Source organism: Paroedura picta, chromosome 2 (genome assembly GCF_049243985.1).
Source record: "Paroedura picta isolate Pp20150507F chromosome 2, Ppicta_v3.0, whole genome shotgun sequence".
Taxonomy (NCBI): domain Eukaryota; kingdom Metazoa; phylum Chordata; class Lepidosauria; order Squamata; family Gekkonidae; genus Paroedura; species Paroedura picta.
In genome coordinates, this window is record NC_135370.1 from 39,363,617 (window position 1) to 39,380,530 (window position 16,914).

Below are 16,914 nucleotides of genomic sequence, written 5' to 3' on the forward strand. Positions count from 1 at the left end.
GGGAATTTGAGTTGCTTCCTCCGAGGAGCTGTGGGCTTTTCACAGCATCCTCTGTCCCAAAGACGAAAGACATATTTCTCTATGCCTAGGCCCTTCTGCTAGCATTGCTCATCCTGGCCAGCAGGAGACTCAGTTGGCCTTGAAAAGAAATGGCAGGAGATGAGGCTGTATCATTCAAGAGCCCTGGAACTGGTGTGATCACCTGCCACTGCCTGACCGGCGCTGTAGTACAAGACCCCAAACTGCTCAAAATCTGACCTCAAGGTCTCCTGTTGCATCCCTGAGGCATGAGTGTAGGGTTGGGGCAGGGTCAGCACTATTTGTCTCCTCATATTTACCAGGTGGCATAAGTAGGAAGAGAGCCTGCTAGAAATACTTTAAAAAGCAAGCATGGAAACAATTTCTGAGTACTGAAAGTTGAAACATAAGAAAATAGTGTTTTAAATATTCTTATTTGAAATGGGCTTTCATCATTCTTGACATTCCTCTCACTGGGTGTTGATGTTGTCGTTACTGATGTTATACTCCAGCTGGGAATAGCACCATGATCTGAACTACTTGGGGGGGGGGGAGGGGGTGATTGGACTTCATGTCATTGATAGACCCTCTTCCAAGGCCATGCTTTAAATTATACTGATAATGTTGCCTTGGTTGTCAGAGCTACAAAGTCAGCTGGGTCGCCATCTCCTCTTCAAAGTCCTCTTGAGCACTAGAATCAACTAATTGTCTGATCGTGACTAGAATGTGCATTTAAGACAACAGTTATGTGAAATGCACAACAAGTCAATAGATTTTTTGCACTGGTGAGGAAGCATGCAAACCGAAGGCTACGGGAACAAATTGAACATGCTTTTTCCAGTTTTGAAATTTTGGAAACTTGCTTTCTGTTGTGTTCGCCATATGGCGTGTAAATATCTCCCGTGACTCTTAATGTCTTAGTGTCTTCTCCTAACTTGTTTCATTGAATTTCGCTTCAGATTTTTCTTAGGTTGGAAAGTGGCTGAGGGATGTACAATATGTAAAAACGATACTCCTGTGAATGAAAAAAAAGTACTGGTGTAATCCAGGTTCTGGATCACATTTTTGAAGTTTTGCCATTCAATTTGGTGGGATCTGCTTAGTTGTGATCCAGCATAAAACTAAATTTAGCATTGTAAGGAATATAAAGGGTTGGATCTAGTAAACTGTTGTGAAGATTAGCCTGGAAAATAAGCCTCTCTTCCTTTCTCCCTGTATACACTGAAAAAAAATCTGTTCCTTAGACTTAAGGGACTCTCGGGCCTAGAAGGGGAAGCATTACATGGGGCTGAAACTCAAAAACTGACAGAAAGTACCCCTTTCCCTCACATGCTAGCTCTTCCACAAGAGCTCTTACAAAGAGGGCAGATGAATTTCTTCAAGGTCTTCCTTCTTGATGCACTATGACCCACTCAGTTCCACAAGGTCTGTTGACCTGCATGGGTAGTTTGGTGGGGCAGGGGTCCCCAACCCCCGGTCCGCGGCCCGGTACCACAAAGGCCATCATACGGGGCTGCCAGCGGCCGCACCTGCCTCCCACCCCTGCAGCGAGAGGGGGGGGAAAGAGGCCGGCATTGCAGCCGGCGCCCCAGCAACGCTAACGAGCACGCGCGGAACTGCCGTGCATGCACGTTTGCGCCCCCTGGTGGCCAAAACGCGCATGCACGGCAGTTCCGCGCGTGCGCGTTTTTGAGCAACTGTGGCAGCCGGGCTGCTGGCTCTCCCCCACCCCTGGAGGTGGTCCCCGACCAGATGAAGGTTGGGGACCGCTGTGGTGAGGGCACAGGAAGTGCTTGGGAGATACAGAAGGAAGGGAGAGGGGCCTGTTCCATGAACCAACCACTGGATCCAAGCCATTGCTATACAGTGATGCTATTTTTAAGTAATTTGCTCTCTGCTTTTCAAATAATTCGGAAGCATTGGCTATTGCAAAATGGTTCCTTTTTCAAAGAAAAAGTTATTGGAAAAACAGCAGCAAAAGAGAAGCACATCTGGAACTGTTTTCACATAGGAGATTTTGCACCGGGCTGCAGGAGGGAGTTTGAGTCGAGGCAGGTTGCCCCACCTCTTGCTGCTCCCCCACGGGGGAGCACTGGACCCACTGCACCTCATCCGCCCTGGATTTGTGTTCCCGCACAGGAGCCAAGTTCTCAGTGCGGAAACAGCACCAGCGATTTTCCAATTGCTTTTTATAATGGCATCACCCATTCCTAAGTGTTCTCACCTCCACCCCTAAAACTTTTATTTCATTGGTAACAATGTAAATGCTTGGAATGCACAAATCAGGGATCCACATGAGTACGTATGGACGTTGCTGTGCATGTCCTCTGTTGTAAATCTGGTTTAAGATGTGTGGATGCGTCGCTATTGCATGCTCGGTCAACATAAGTTTCAGTTCAGAATAAACATGTGTAAGTATTACAAGGCACTGTGGGATCTTTCTTTGCAGAAATTAAGTATTTCCAGCTCCACGGATGGGAGCACAGTCGATTTTGGTCCCATTAGAGACGAAGAAGCTGAAGCTTTGCTGGATAATTCATCAGAACCCAAAGCTTGTTTTACTGAAGGTAGGAGAGGGGAGCTTGGCATTAGCGATTGCATACCTTTTAAAAAATGCTTGGTCCAAGGGTACCTTTGAGAATCTCATCTAATCTGTTGAATGTACTTGCTGTTTACTTAAGGAAACTTTTAAAAAATCCACACTAAACTTTGTCATGTGAACAAAATGAGCAGGCCTGAATGTAGGCTAGGAAGTATAATGCTCACTGGTAGCTAAATACATTTATTTATTATTTATTGGTATAGTGGTTAAGAGCAGCGGCTTCTAATCTGGTGAGCCAGGTCTGATTCTCTGCTCTTCCTCATGCAGCCAGCTGAGTGACCTTGGGCTAGCCACAGTCCTGTTAGAGCTGTTCTCACAGATCTGTCCTGTCTGGGCTCTCTCAGCTACCCACCTATTTCACAGGGTGTCTGTTGTGGGGAGAGGAAAGGAAGGCAGTTGTAAGCCGCTTTGAGACTCCTTCAGGCAGTGAAGAGTGAGGTATAAGAACCAACTCCTCCTCTTCTTCCTCCTCCTCGTCCTCCTCCTCCTCCACCCCTCACTTGCAGCAGTCTCAGGGTGGATGACAGCAAGTACATATATAGATTAAAACAATAAACAAGTAAAAACTAATTTCTTATTAGTGCTCCAACCATCCCTCTCATTCAAATTGCCGGATTGAGTTTTGGATCCGAATAGTTGGACTCCAAGGTTTGAAGGGAGGTAGAGAGGAAGGGGGAGGTGATGGCCCAGGGGCCAAATTAGGTTCCCTTTTGCCCATCCCAATAATCACTCTGAGAGAAAAAAAAACTTTTATAGATTTTTACTGCAGCAGAAATATAGACACAGGGGAGTTCCCAAATCTGTGTGTAGAAAAATAGGATACATGAGACTTTATAACAATCCATTGAAGGTGCGGAAAGATGATGCTTTTTGGGTCAAACCAATAACTTGGGGACTCCACCCCTTGGACATCCCACAGGACCACCCCATTGCCATTATGCTAAGTCACCAGGGGGAAAAGGTTACAAAAGTACTCTTGTTAATATAAACAATTGCATCCGGCCTTGAGAAGAGAACATTTCAGCCTTGGCGATATTTTAAGATACAGTCAAGAACAAGTTTCTGGGCCTTCTGTTACGAAGCAGTCTGGTACACCAAGCTTCCCTTTACAGAACAATAATTTGAAACATTATTCCACCCCTTAGTCCATCAGAGGGAGGCCTCAACCGTATGTCTGATCGGACAGCACCCTTTTGCAGGCCCTTTGGAGATTTGATACCTCCAATGGGGCCCAGATCTCTCCTGAGCGCTTACTTGATTTGGGTTTTGTCTTGAGTTCTATAAGTATTTCTAGATTTGGCTTTAGCCTCCACTTATTCTGTCTCTTTCTGCCTGTCCACCCCAAGCTCTTAGGCTGTACCTTCACTGAGTTGTGAAAACAGCCCCCCTACTAAGGGGGCCATGGCATCAGCAGCCAGGAGAGGGCACGGACAGCATGCATATCATTCCCTTACTCTGTCTCCGTTTGCTGACTCTCCCAGCTCCTCCCCTTCTGCCCATGCACATCTGTGTACAGACAAGTTGGTAATTACAAGGCCCTCCCCAGCATCCCAGAAACTCTGACATTTCACTGATGAGCTGTGATGTAGCATCCAGCTGTGATGTAGCACCCAGCATCCAGATGAGTAAAACCTTCTCCCCTGGTTTTGTAGCCATCTTGAAACTTTCTTTTACTGCGGGAGCTTCTGGTTGCCGACAAGGACAATCTCATCCCCACGTGGCAGCAGCTTTAAGCTGGTTGAGTCCTGGAAGCTTTCATTCAGTGCTATAGACTTCGAACAGAAAATTCTTAACCCCTCACCAAACTGCAGTTCCTGGGATTCTCAAGGAAGCAACTTTTAAAAATTAGTGTGTAGCATAGATACGTCTAGCATCGCTGGAAAAAAATGCACATTTTATACACTGTGGATCGAAAATAGTGGAGATTAGAAGCTGTTATTTTAATATTCAACTTTCCCTCCGTTTTCATGAGATCTTTCCGACAGTGCACACAATCCAAAAGCAGGCTGTCCTGTTGAACTGCATGGCAGTAACCTGATCCATACAGTCACATGAGAATTGACCAGGAAGGCCTTGATGGCCTTTCTTGATATGAGCATTTGTAGTGAAACATTGATCAGTAGGAGGCCATCAGTCAGCTGGTGGGAAGCCGCTTGCTTTAGAGTCAGGAATCAATCAGGGCGCTTTGCTTCCGCAAGAAAGGACACTAGACTGCAATTGAAAAGCCCCCTGTCTGGGAAATGGATCTGGAAACCAAAGGATCTGTCACGTCCCAAGCTCTCATTAACAGTGTTAACTCAGCAGTAGATTTATTATTAGTATTAGTATTAGTATTATTCAATTTAATGTCTTAAAACCCCGTTAAAACCCCATTAAAAGACAAAATATTCCCAACATGGCGGAAAGATAAATAAAACCCGACCCCCCCCCCCCATTACTAGCGGGGTGGAGAGGAGGTCCCAATGATGTCCAGATCCCAGATCCCACTGACAGACTCCCCACCCCCCAAGAATAATTGGAACCAGACCATTATTATTTTGCACCCATTTCAAACCAAACCTCTAATCACCTTGAACTCTAAGGGGGGAAAACAAGGTGTATATGTTTTAAAATTCAGAGAAATAATTTAACAACTAAACATGACCACTACCACCACCACCCCAATTTAAAGGCAAAAGAGCAGTAAAAAAACTCTCTTTGCTAAACAGACCAGTATTCCTGCAGAACCTTAAATACGATCAGATCTATGTTGCCCTTAGGATTCCTTTCATCTAAAGCATCCCTTCGGTTCCGTACTGCTAAGCATCCTCTATCGGTTATGTATTGACATTTGCAACAATAGCCTTAGTACTTGCATAACTTGCAGGATTGCTTCTATCAAAAAACATCCATGTTGCAGCCCTTGTGCAAGTGGAAATGTACTGAAAGCGTGCACTAAAGTTAAATGTATTGCAATCCAATTTGCATTTTCTCTTAGAATCATAAAATTATAGAATCATAGAGTTGGAAGGGACCTCCTGGGTCATCTAGTCCAACCCCCTGCACTATGCAGGACACTCACATCCCTATCGCTCATCTAATGTAACCTGCCACCCCCTTAAGTTTTCACAGAATCAGCCTCTCCATCAGATGGCTATCCAGCCTCTGTTTAAAAATGTCCAAAGATGGAGAACCTACCACCTCCCGAGGAAGCCTGTTCCACTGAGAAACCACTCCAACTGTCAGGAACTTCTTCCGGACGTTTAGACGGAATTTCTTTTGAATTAATTTCATCCCATTGGTTCTGGTCCATCGCTTAGGGGCAAAAGACAACAACTCTGCTCCATCCTCTCTATATGTTTTGCAAGGCATTAATTGATTACCAGTGATGCGCTTAAAATTTTGCTTTCACACATTCCTAGCCGGTGCATAACTGGGAATTTGCCCTAAAATATTGTATCATTTCAGATTCCTTGCTTTCTAGAACTCTTAACCCTAAACTATTTTTTTTTAAATGCAACCCTGATTTCTAGACTGTGTACGGAAATTCAAATGCTGTCAAGTCAGCATAGAATCTGGGACGGGCAGATTCTGGTGGAACCTTCGCAAAACCTGCTACAAGATTGTGGAGCACAGCTGGTTTGAAACCTTCATTGTCTTCATGATTCTTCTCAGCAGTGGAGCTTTGGTAAGTAGAATATATAGTATCACCATTTGGAAAACCACACCATTTCTCAGGCAGGGGATCCGTGACAAAACAGCCCTTCCACAGTGCCTTGTTTTGGAATGGAAAATGTGAACTGATTGGGTAGGGGAGCTCTGGCCAACCTGTTTGGTGCGATACCCTTCCCACGCTCGGGGCCCTTTGAGGATTTGAATCTTTGTCTTGGCTTGTGGGTTGGAAATCCAAACACTTACTTCCAACACGGTTTTGTTTTTATTTACTTTACAGAGTTTTTATCCCACCTTTCTGCCCTCACATGGGCCACTCAAGGCAGCTAATGCATTAAATCATACATAATACAACTAAAGCATATTATTAGCTATGCCATTAGGATATCATACTAGCATTCTAGCTCCTCTTCCTAGTGTTGGCAGTCCTGCTTTAAGATTATTATTATTATTATTACTACTACTACTACTACTACTACTACTACTACTACTTCGATTTATAGCCCACCACTCCCCTAAGGCTTGCGGCGGGTAACAACATATAAAACCCCATAAAACCCCTAATACATAAAAACATCCTACAAAAACAAATACACCATCCAACCCAACCAACCTGACAGCGACGGCATTCCCAGGGAGGGGACCAAGGAGCACTGCATATATAGCCCTGAGAGGGAAAGGGGGGAAGGGGGGCCCGATCTTACAAGGAGGCGCTGGCCTCAACCAGGCCTGGTTGGAAGAGCTCCATTTTGCAGGCCCTGTGGAAAGCTGGTAAATCCCTCAGGACCCGCAGTTCTTCCGGGAGCTCATTCCACCAGGTAGGGGCCAGGACCGAGAAGGCCCTGGCCCTGGTCGAGGCCAGGCCATTGGTAATGCGATTAGCCTATAGCTGTTCGTCTCAAGGTACAAATTTTGTTCAAAAGGGCAAGAGTATTGCAATTATTCTGCGGATACTTAAATCAGGAGATTGAGACCATGGACACACAAATGGGTCTGTCTGCAAATTTGAGAAGAGCCCCACGTTTGCAGAAAAATCCGAAACCTAAAAGAAAACTCTAAAGGGGAGACGCTTTAGCAGTAGAAGGAAACGTTATTGCACTAGGCCATAGCCCATTGCAAATTCAAATACACAATGCAGTAAATAAGTTCAAGACAATCACAAAACTAAGATATCATGATTATCAGCTAAAATAAAATAATTAGCTAGAATAAAATGTACTTTAGCAAGTACACTTTGTAAATCAGCTCTTAAGGGGGCCACAAATGCAGAGGTGGTGACCCTTTGTATCACATAAGGATTCATGTCAGGAAGCAAATATCAATTTGTCATGAGCTGAATTATTTAAAATACATATTGTACAGTTTGTCAGTACTCCTTGGATCCTTTCATGTGTTGGAAGTTCCATGTTTGGAGACCCTTGGAGTTTTTGAAACATCATTCTCAGGCACATGGGGGTTATTTTGGATTGGGACCACAGCCCGTTACACAGTTATCCTGACATGAAAAAAACCTTGGGGAGTCACAATTTTCCCTGTTGAAGACATTTACTGTAGCACATCAGTACATGTAAGTTTCCCGAAAAGGGCAATTAACAGCTGCTGGAGGCCATTTCAAATCAGGAAAACTTGACTGAACATTAAGTTTCAACAAAGAACTTGCATCATATGTTTGGTGTGTCGTGATTTGGAGCTCATCTGTCAACAGTACAACACACAGTTAGGCCCTGAGATAGAGCTGTGGGGTAGTGTCCTGGAACGGGCGAGTACAGCACGCCTGTCCCCAGACTTGAGGGGGAGCTAGACCAATGGCGCAGCATGGGTGGGGCTCTCGGTCTTCCTGGTGCCACCCCATTGGTTTAGCTCCCCTTCAAATCTGGGGACAGGCGGGCTGGACTCGCCCATTCCAAGACAGGTAGCAGGTGGATAATGCTGTTTCAAAGAAAAGGCAGAAGATACTCAGGTGCAATAAGTAGCATGTATCCAAAATGTAATTGAACATTATTGCAAATCAGTAAGGCCAAGGAATATCATAACCAGCACAGTGAGACAAATGCGTTCTTTATTTTGGCAGCCAATACAACTTTATTTGTAGCAATGTTTTCTCTCATAGGCTTTTGAAGACATCTATCATGAAAAGCGCAAGACTATCAAGATCATCCTTGACTATGCTGATAAAGTCTTCACATTTATCTTCATTCTGGAAATGCTTCTTAAATGGGTAGCTTATGGCTTTCAGGTCTACTTCAGTAATGCTTGGTGCTGGCTGGATTTCATGATTGTTGATGTAAGTATATTCTTTTTGTTAGGCATCCTTTAGTTGGCGTAATGGTTAGCTAGCTTGGTGTAGTGGTTAGGAGCGTAGACTGGCGAGCTGGGTTTGATTCCCTGTTCTTCCTCCACATGCAGCCAGCTGGGTGACCTTGGGCTCGCCACAGCACTGATAAAGCTGTTCTGACGGAGCAGTGGTATCAGGGCTCTCTCAGCCTCACCTCCCTCACATGGTGTCTGTGGTGGGGAAAGGGAAGGGAAGGCAACTGTATGCCACTTTGAGACTCCTTCTTGTAGAGAAAAGCAGCATATAAGAACCAACTCTTCAGTAATCTCAGGGCTCTCTTAGCCTTACCTACCTCTCAGGGAGTCTGTTGTGGGGAGAGGAAAGGGAAGGCGGTTGTAAGCCACTTTGAGACTCTTTCGGGTAGAGAAGAGCAGCATATAAGAAAAGATTAATGAACCAATTAATGTTAATGATCTGTATTTTCTTATACATCTGTAACATTTGAAGTGGGCTACTCTCACCTGTGAACTGACTAAATACAGCATGTTTTATGCAACCACACGTGGCAAATTAATGGCAGACAGTTACCACATACATTTCCTGTGTTTATGAAGATTTTTGAAGTATTCTGTGTTTATGGCTGAGGTAGAGGGATAAATGATAAAAGCTTTGCATCAATGTGGAACATTTTTGCCAAAGTATTTAAATCTTCTGCACATATGTAGATACTAACACGAAAATAGCCTGATTTAATTGTTTTCTTATTTTGATTGCATTGAGGATTCTAAGTCAATATTTTACCAGCGAGGCTCAACAACACTAGAACTTCCATCAGTACCCACAGAATCTCGAGAATATCCTCAGCTACCATTCTCCATGCCAGCCTAGTTTTTGTAACTGTATGCTATTAGCAACATGTGACACTCACACCCCCATTTCTGGAGAGATAGATATCTAAATCCACGAACTGGGGCTACATTGAACATATTCCTCTATCGAACATATTCTAAAAACTTGAGGCCACCATAGTTTGCAGGAAAATCTGAAAACTTAAAGAAAAAGATCACATTGGGGCTTTAAATTCCCCGCCTCCCAAAGATTAAATAAGTGTGGTCTGGATATGTGCATACTTCAGAACTCTGTGGAGGTCAGGAGCCAGCATTGTCAGAGGCTTGCTGGCCATGCTGCAAGGAAGTGTGTGTGTGTGTGTTAGTGGGGGGGGGCAAGGCCTCTGCTGTTGGTGTCGGCGGAGGGGGGCAGGAACCTTCAGCCTCAGTAGGGAGAGTTTAGTTTAGTTTTATTGAATTTATAACCCGCCACTCCCAGCCAGCCTCAGGGCTTGGAGATCAGGAGCTCCCTAGATTCGCGGAACAAATCTGAAATGGGGTGTTAGATCTCCCCTAAAGTTAAATCTACAAAAAATAGGGTTTTCTCCTGGCTACCTCTATGCAATTGAGCCCAAGCATCATGGCAGGACCAGCACCAGTGGCAAAAGCAGCCCACAGCAGGCCCAGTGGTGGGGGTGAAGCACTGGGCTAGGCAGTGGCCAACCAGCCCCATCTTTTGTCCCCCAACCCCGTCTTGGAAATGGAAGCAATATCTTCTGACATGCACACAACAGACTGAGAGCTTGGACTGTGGACAACAGGTGCAATTTTCTCTAAAGACCAAAGTGACAACTTGTGAAGGAGAGAAAGGGGGGGGGGGAATCAGCTGGGCTTCTGATTTTTTGTTGTATCTTACCAATCAAGATTTGATTGATTGGTTTGTTGCATCAATTTGTTTGTTGCTCGATTTGTTGCATCTTACCAAGACTGGGATGTAGCAACATTTCCATGCTGGAAGAACCCAACTTCAATCTGATCCCCACGACTGGCTGAGATTTGGCTCTTGATTCTTCCACTTTCAAAGTGTTGCCGCATGCAGGATAAAATTTCCACAGCTGGATATCAGAGGTTAACTCTGACTGTGGATTAGCACATTATGTTGTCTGCTGGATATACAGAGGTATGAAAATTCTTGGTTCTTTATCCCATGGCTGACTCTCCTTCAGTACCATGTAAATTCCAGTGTTATGATTGACAGACAGTATGCAAGTTGGAATTCTGAGGCATGGTTTACCGGGAACCTCCCCTGTGACAGTGGAAAACTCATCTAAATTGTGTTGGTGTGTACAATAAGATTAATCTCAGCCAGTGTGGTACCAGTTCTCCTCGGGGTTGTTTTCAAAATCTAGATTTTCTAAATTGCTTGGTGTTCTTTTTGTGTTTTCATAAGGGGGCCTTTCTATAACGAATGGCAGGTTAAGTACTTCTAACAAATGGATAAAAGTTAATTTTATAATGTTTCCCTCAATGATACCCATTCTTGTTTTTGGGTAGGTGTCCATAATAAGTCTAACAGCTAGTGCTTTGGGTTATTCTGACCTTACACCCATTAAATCGCTTCGGACTCTAAGAGCTCTGAGACCCCTGAGAGCCTTATCACGATTTGAAGGAATGAGGGTAAGTGAAACAAAATGACATTTTAAAGAATGGAGCGCCCCTTTAGTGAAAAGGGAGGTGCAGAGGGTCATGATGAAATGACACAAAGCCCTACAGCAAGAGGCTTTAGACATTCCTGGGTAAGTATGACATGATAGGAGGCATTAAATTAGCCGTGATTACATGTTGATCATTCCCAGAAGGGAAGCAGTTGTCACCGAAATTGCTTTTGTTATCGTTAATGTCATCGTTCTACGAATGCTCTGCGTAGATTATCCCTTTACAGAAATGAGACTGATGGGTGTGGTCTACATAAAAATGACCCAAGGTTGCTAGCAGGGGTGTGCATCTGGCATAAACTCAGCCAAGTATTATTTCAACTGATCATATAATCTGATCAACTACCAGTGTCGCGATGGGTCGGACACGACTTCGCACCTAACAACAATAACCAGTGTAGCTGAGCCTGAATAAAGTTTGATTTTGGGGGGGGTGGCTTTTATTGGAGCATGTTCAGCTACAACGAATATCAGCTGGGGGGTCGTCTCCTCTTGGTTTACACTGAGCTGCAAGAGAGGATCAGCTGAGGCAGCAGGAGCTGGCTCCCCTTACAGCTCACTTAAAACCAAGCTATGAGAGGAGCCGGCTCAGGACTGGCTGGCATGGCAGGAGCTGAGAATTCCCCATCAGGTTTGTGTGTGGCAGCGTGTTCTCCCTGGTGCCAGCTTCTCCTCCAGCGCACTTTAAACCGTAGGAGAACACAAGCCAACCTTTAAAAATTCTGTATTTTTCTTCTCGGGTCTATTGAACTGTCCAAAAATCAGGATTTCTAAATAATCCTGGATCTGAATACCCTACTGGTATTGAAAATTTCAGAAATTCCCCTCCACCAAAAAATCAGGTTTTATAGAACTGAACTGAAAAATACCCATTTTGGTCTGTCTCTGTTATTGTTGTCTTCTACCAGCCAATGAAAACTCTTTGGTTTTGTTTGGTATTCTCTCACAAATTCTTACGAACTCTCCTCCCTGTTCATGTGCTTCTGTGTGTTTAGATGTTTTCATGTTCACAACCTTGGGGGTCCTGAGTGGTACTGAAAGGTGGGCATAAAAATGTTTTCTGAATAGCAATCCAAACGGTCTGCTCAGTTCTTACTACGGATGGTTAGGAGGCAAGCCAAACAGGGGAATGCTTGAGCTGTGCCTCATTGTCTTCCCCTACCTTCCTTACTTCAGGAAATGGTTTCAAAGGGTTTAGCTACCCATTATGTACTCCACGTGAGAGCTGCGCTTGTCTGAAGTCTGAACTCTTCCTCTTCAACAAGCAGAGAAGGTTGAATGGGAGAGAGATCACACAAACACAGTGAAGGAAAAGCCCCTGGCTGCCTTTCTGCATGTGCTGTTTATCTCACACTTTGGTATCTTCACAGCTGAGGTTTTTGCTCCTAGGGAAAATTAGTTGCTAAGAAAAGAGATTTAGAGATGATAAATAGTACACAGAGTAAAGGAGCTAAAGGTTATTCATTCCCTGAGTGGTTACTGTCCCCTGCAGCTTTCTCTGCCTGTTGGTGGAAGGGGCTTCAGAATTTCACATGGTCCTTTCACATGGTGACCTAGGCCTCTTGCTGCCTTGTTGAATGTACCATGTAGCGAGAATAACTATCAATCCCATAGCAGTGTTGAAAGTCAGGGCTTCTATTCCAAGCCTGATTTATCTAGGAACATATTGAACAGAATCAGAAGAGATAGCTTGGTGTAGTGGCCGGGAGCACTGACTTTTGGGTTTGATTCCCCGCTCCTCCTTCTAGTCTTGCATTTGCATAGCTTGGTGTAGTGGTTGGGAGCGCCGACTTCTAATCTGGCGAGCTGGGTCTGATTCCCTGCTCCTCCTCCACATGCAGCCAGATGGTGACCTTGGGCTCACCACAGCCCTGATAAAGCTGTTCTGACCGAGCAGTAATATCAGGGCTCTCTCAGCCTCACCTCCCTCACAGGGGGTCTGTGGTGGGGAGAGGAAGAGAAAGTGAATGTAAGCCGCTTTGAGACTCCTTTGGGTAGAGAAAAGAGGCATATATGAACCAACTCTTCTACTTGTTGGCATACAAAAGATGACAGAAAAAATAAGTTAAAGAGCATCCATTGTTCTATAATTACCAGACCTCACAGCCAGCTGTACAAAATCAGCAACCAAATCAATCACTTGAGAGTTTTTGTTTCCTAGTAGGAAAATGATCTTAGTCTCATTATTAAGTCCATGTTGTTTAGAAAAAAGTGGGTCGATGGCATAGACTGGACAGTAGAAAAACTCTGTAGAATGGCTTCAGTGCCAGAATTACAGCCAAAATTACAGGGGCATATTCTTTCAGAAGAACATTAAATCTTGCTAGCGTAAACACTTGCCGCAAGTTGGGAGGCTGTTACGTGGTAAAAATATGAATCATATTGGTCTTTATAATAACCAGGGATGAAACTTGGTTTTATACAACCTGACCTCTCAATTTTCCAAGTCCACCCTACAGTTATGCCTCCCTAAGAAGGATTTTTTATTTTTTTTATAGAGCCTCTTGTGGCGCAGAGTGGTAAGGCAGCAGACATGCTGTCTGAAGCTGTCTGCCCATGAGGTTGGGAGTTCAATCCCAGCAGCCGGCTCATGGTTGACTCAGCCTTCCATCCTTCCGAGGTTGGTAAAATGAGTACCCAGCTTGCTGGGGGGTAAATGGTAATGACTGGGGAAGGCACTGGCAAACCACCCCGTATTGAGTCTGCCATGAAAACGCTGGAGGGCGTCACCCCAAGGGTCAGACATGACTCAGTGCTTGCACAGGGGATACCTTTACCTTTACCTTTAAGAAGGATTTTATGTGCGTTATATCATTGGCAATACTGCTGAAATTTTTGTCATAAATATTAGGATCCTATTAGCATCTTCCCTGCGATGGCCTATGGCGGGGTAGTCATTTGCTGGCAGGGGCTCATGGGAACTGTAGTCCATGGACATCTGGAGGGCCACAGTTTGACTACCCCTGGCCTATGGCCTAGTGCAATAAAGTTTGACTTTGACTTTATTAGCATCTTCTTTGCACCACATGTGACACCTCCAACTCATTGACATTGAGTTTCCCCCAAATGTTATGTCTCCTTTGTCCTTAGAGAAACTATGGCTTTTAAAATGAAGGCTATGCTGGCAGATTAGATAAACTGACTGACTGATCACGTTTTTTACGTTTCCATCATTTCAGAATAGTACAATCATCGTTGTATTAGAATAGTGCAGCTATGAGGGCCAGAGCTGACTTTACTGCTTTCAGATTTTTTTCATTCATATTCATATATATATGAAATCTAAAAGCAACAGGTACCAAGGGTCAGACATGACTCGGTGCTTGCACAGGGGATACCTTTACCTTTTTACCATTTTAGAAGAGGCATTCCTTCTGCAATCACACCTCAGAAATATTGCCTCTTCTACGATGATGCCTGCAGTAGCATACACATTTGGCATTATACAAGGTGAGCAGTCAAAGAATGCTCTATAACAGGGGTCCTCAACCCCCAGTCCGCGGCCTGGTACCGGGCCGCAAAGGCCATAGTTCCGGGCCGCCAGCGACCGCGCCTGCCTCCCCCCCGAGAGGGGGGGAAGAGGCAGGCACGGCCGCCGGCATGCCAGCGACAGAAACGTGCGCGCGCGGAGCTGCCGTGCATGCGTGTTTGTGCCCCCTGCTGGCGAAAACGTGCACACGCGGCAGCTCTGCGCATGCGCGTTAGCGCCACCTAGTGCTGAAAACGTGCATGCGCGGCAACTGCATGTGCACGTTTACATGCAGCTATGGCGGCCGGGCCGCCGGCTCTCTTCCACCCTCGGAGGCGGTCCCCGACTACAAGAAGGTTGGGGACCTCTACTCTATAAGAAGAGTTGTTATATTTCAGGCAAGAGAGATTGGAGATGCCTCTTCCAAGATGGCACCCAGTGATGGATGAACACCCCTCACCTCAATTTGGCATTTGCTCATCATTTCTGAGTGTCTTGGGTGAATGTTCAAGGAAAAGATCAGGAGAGCTGTCAAAGTTATAGGCTTATTCGTAATACAAAGAACAATCCTGCAAGTGTGCAGCATGCTTTATGTCAGTGGTCCCCAACCTTTTTATCACCAGGGACCACTCAACGCTTGACAATTTTACTGAGGCCCGGTGGGGGGGGGGTAGTTTATTCCTCTACTCTCAACCACTGCCCTAACGCTCTCTGATCGCTATGGTAATGTTTAAACACCACTTCAAAATAAGATACAGACACACCACAACAATGAACATAAGGAATATTTGATTTTCATGGACATTTTAACTCATGACAATGACAAATCAATGGGAACCCTGAGCTTGTTTCTCTGGGAGTGATGGGAGACAATGACACCCGAAGTGTGTTGTAAAGGGCCGGGGGGGGGGGGAGAAGGCGTCCTTCGCGGCCCACCTCCAATTAATCGATGGACCAAATGTGGTCCGCGGCCCACAGGTTGGGGATCACTACTTTATGTGAACTATATTCCAAATTTCATCGTTCTGAACTTCTCCGCCATCGTTGCCTGCCCTCTGCTACCTGCTAAAACTTTGTTGAAGGCATAGAGCGAGTTCGCCTTTATTCCCAAAATCACGTCTGGTTAGTCACCTGATGCAAGGAGTCCTGGGATGCCTCTGGTACATCAATCCTCTATTGGCCTTAGACCAGTAACATAGTCATTTGTCTCTTAGAGAGAATATGGGCAGTGGCAATAAAAGGTGGGCATCCTCCCTCTAGAAAGACCCTTGTTCTCTTTAACTGTGAACAGTTGCTAGATGTTGAGGCAGCGTGGTCCTTTTGCCTCCTAAAAACCTTTTGTTAATTGTTGAAAAGGCATTTTATTCCTGACTGTCATATTCATTTACACAGAGATGCGTTTGCCTTGAATTGATTGCCTGATTGCCCGGTTAAATTAATACAGTAGTTTATTGAATTACAAGACTGTCCTGAGAACGAAAAAGGTTTATAAAGAGATGATGGAGTAATGCATTCCTGAGGCAGACTTTTTGACATGATGGTACAATCTTTTTAGATAGCCTTGGTTCACTTTGTTTCTCTTTTTCACTAGGTGGTTGTGAATGCCCTTGTAGGTGCCATCCCATCTATTATGAACGTACTTCTTGTATGCCTTATATTCTGGCTGATTTTCAGTATCATGGGTGTAAATCTGTTTGCTGGCAAGTTTTACCATTGTATTAGCACCAACGGTGGAGACATTGTGGAAAGGGAAAAAATTGAGAACAAATCCGACTGTGAACGTTTTTTCAGTACTAATGAAACAAGATGGGTAAATGTGAAAGTCAACTTTGATAATGTTGGAATTGGATATCTTTCACTACTCCAAGTGGTAAGTAGCCATTGTTTGGATTTTTGCAATAACTTTTCCTTTACTATATGCTGCTGGTTAATTTCTTAGGACATAATCGCGCCCCTGACATACCTAGAGTCCCCTGTTAGTGAACAAAAAGAAATCCATCTATCGAGGTAATACCCCCACTGCTCAACCAGGTACAGGATATTTCACCTATATTTAGAATAAATAGCAGTGTCTGTGATTTAATCCAGTGTGGAGATATTTTTGTAGAGCCACACGTATTCAAGAAAGCAGCATTTAATGTGTTTCAACAACAGCCTGGCTAAAGCTTAGGAGTGTTCATTAAGTTTACCTCAGTATAACATGCGTTCATAATGAGAGAGAGGAAGAAGAAAAATGTCAGTTAACTCCAAGAATAACAGTGAAGATGTGAGAAAGAAGAGGCTGATTCCTGAGGAATGAACAAAAACCCAATACAGAGCATCAACCCCACTCCCTCTTGAAACCACAGAACTTTCTC

The 16,914-nt window shown here is 44.6% G+C and overlaps 1 protein-coding gene across 5 annotated transcripts in view; it reads left to right on the plus strand.

Moving 5' to 3' along the window:
* LOC143829273 (sodium channel protein type 2 subunit alpha-like) overlaps positions 1–16,914 on the plus strand; it is a 131,575-nt gene that overhangs the window by 97,919 nt on the left and 16,742 nt on the right. For all 5 annotated transcript variants that reach the window (XM_077319830.1, XM_077319829.1, XM_077319831.1 and 2 more), the window contains 5 exons: positions 2,468–2,585; positions 6,133–6,287; positions 8,382–8,555; positions 10,928–11,050; positions 16,149–16,427. In XM_077319830.1, coding sequence (XP_077175945.1) covers positions 2,468–2,585; positions 6,133–6,287; positions 8,382–8,555; positions 10,928–11,050; positions 16,149–16,427 — 849 coding nt within the window. The remainder of the gene's footprint in view (positions 1–2,467; positions 2,586–6,132; positions 6,288–8,381; positions 8,556–10,927; positions 11,051–16,148; positions 16,428–16,914) is intronic.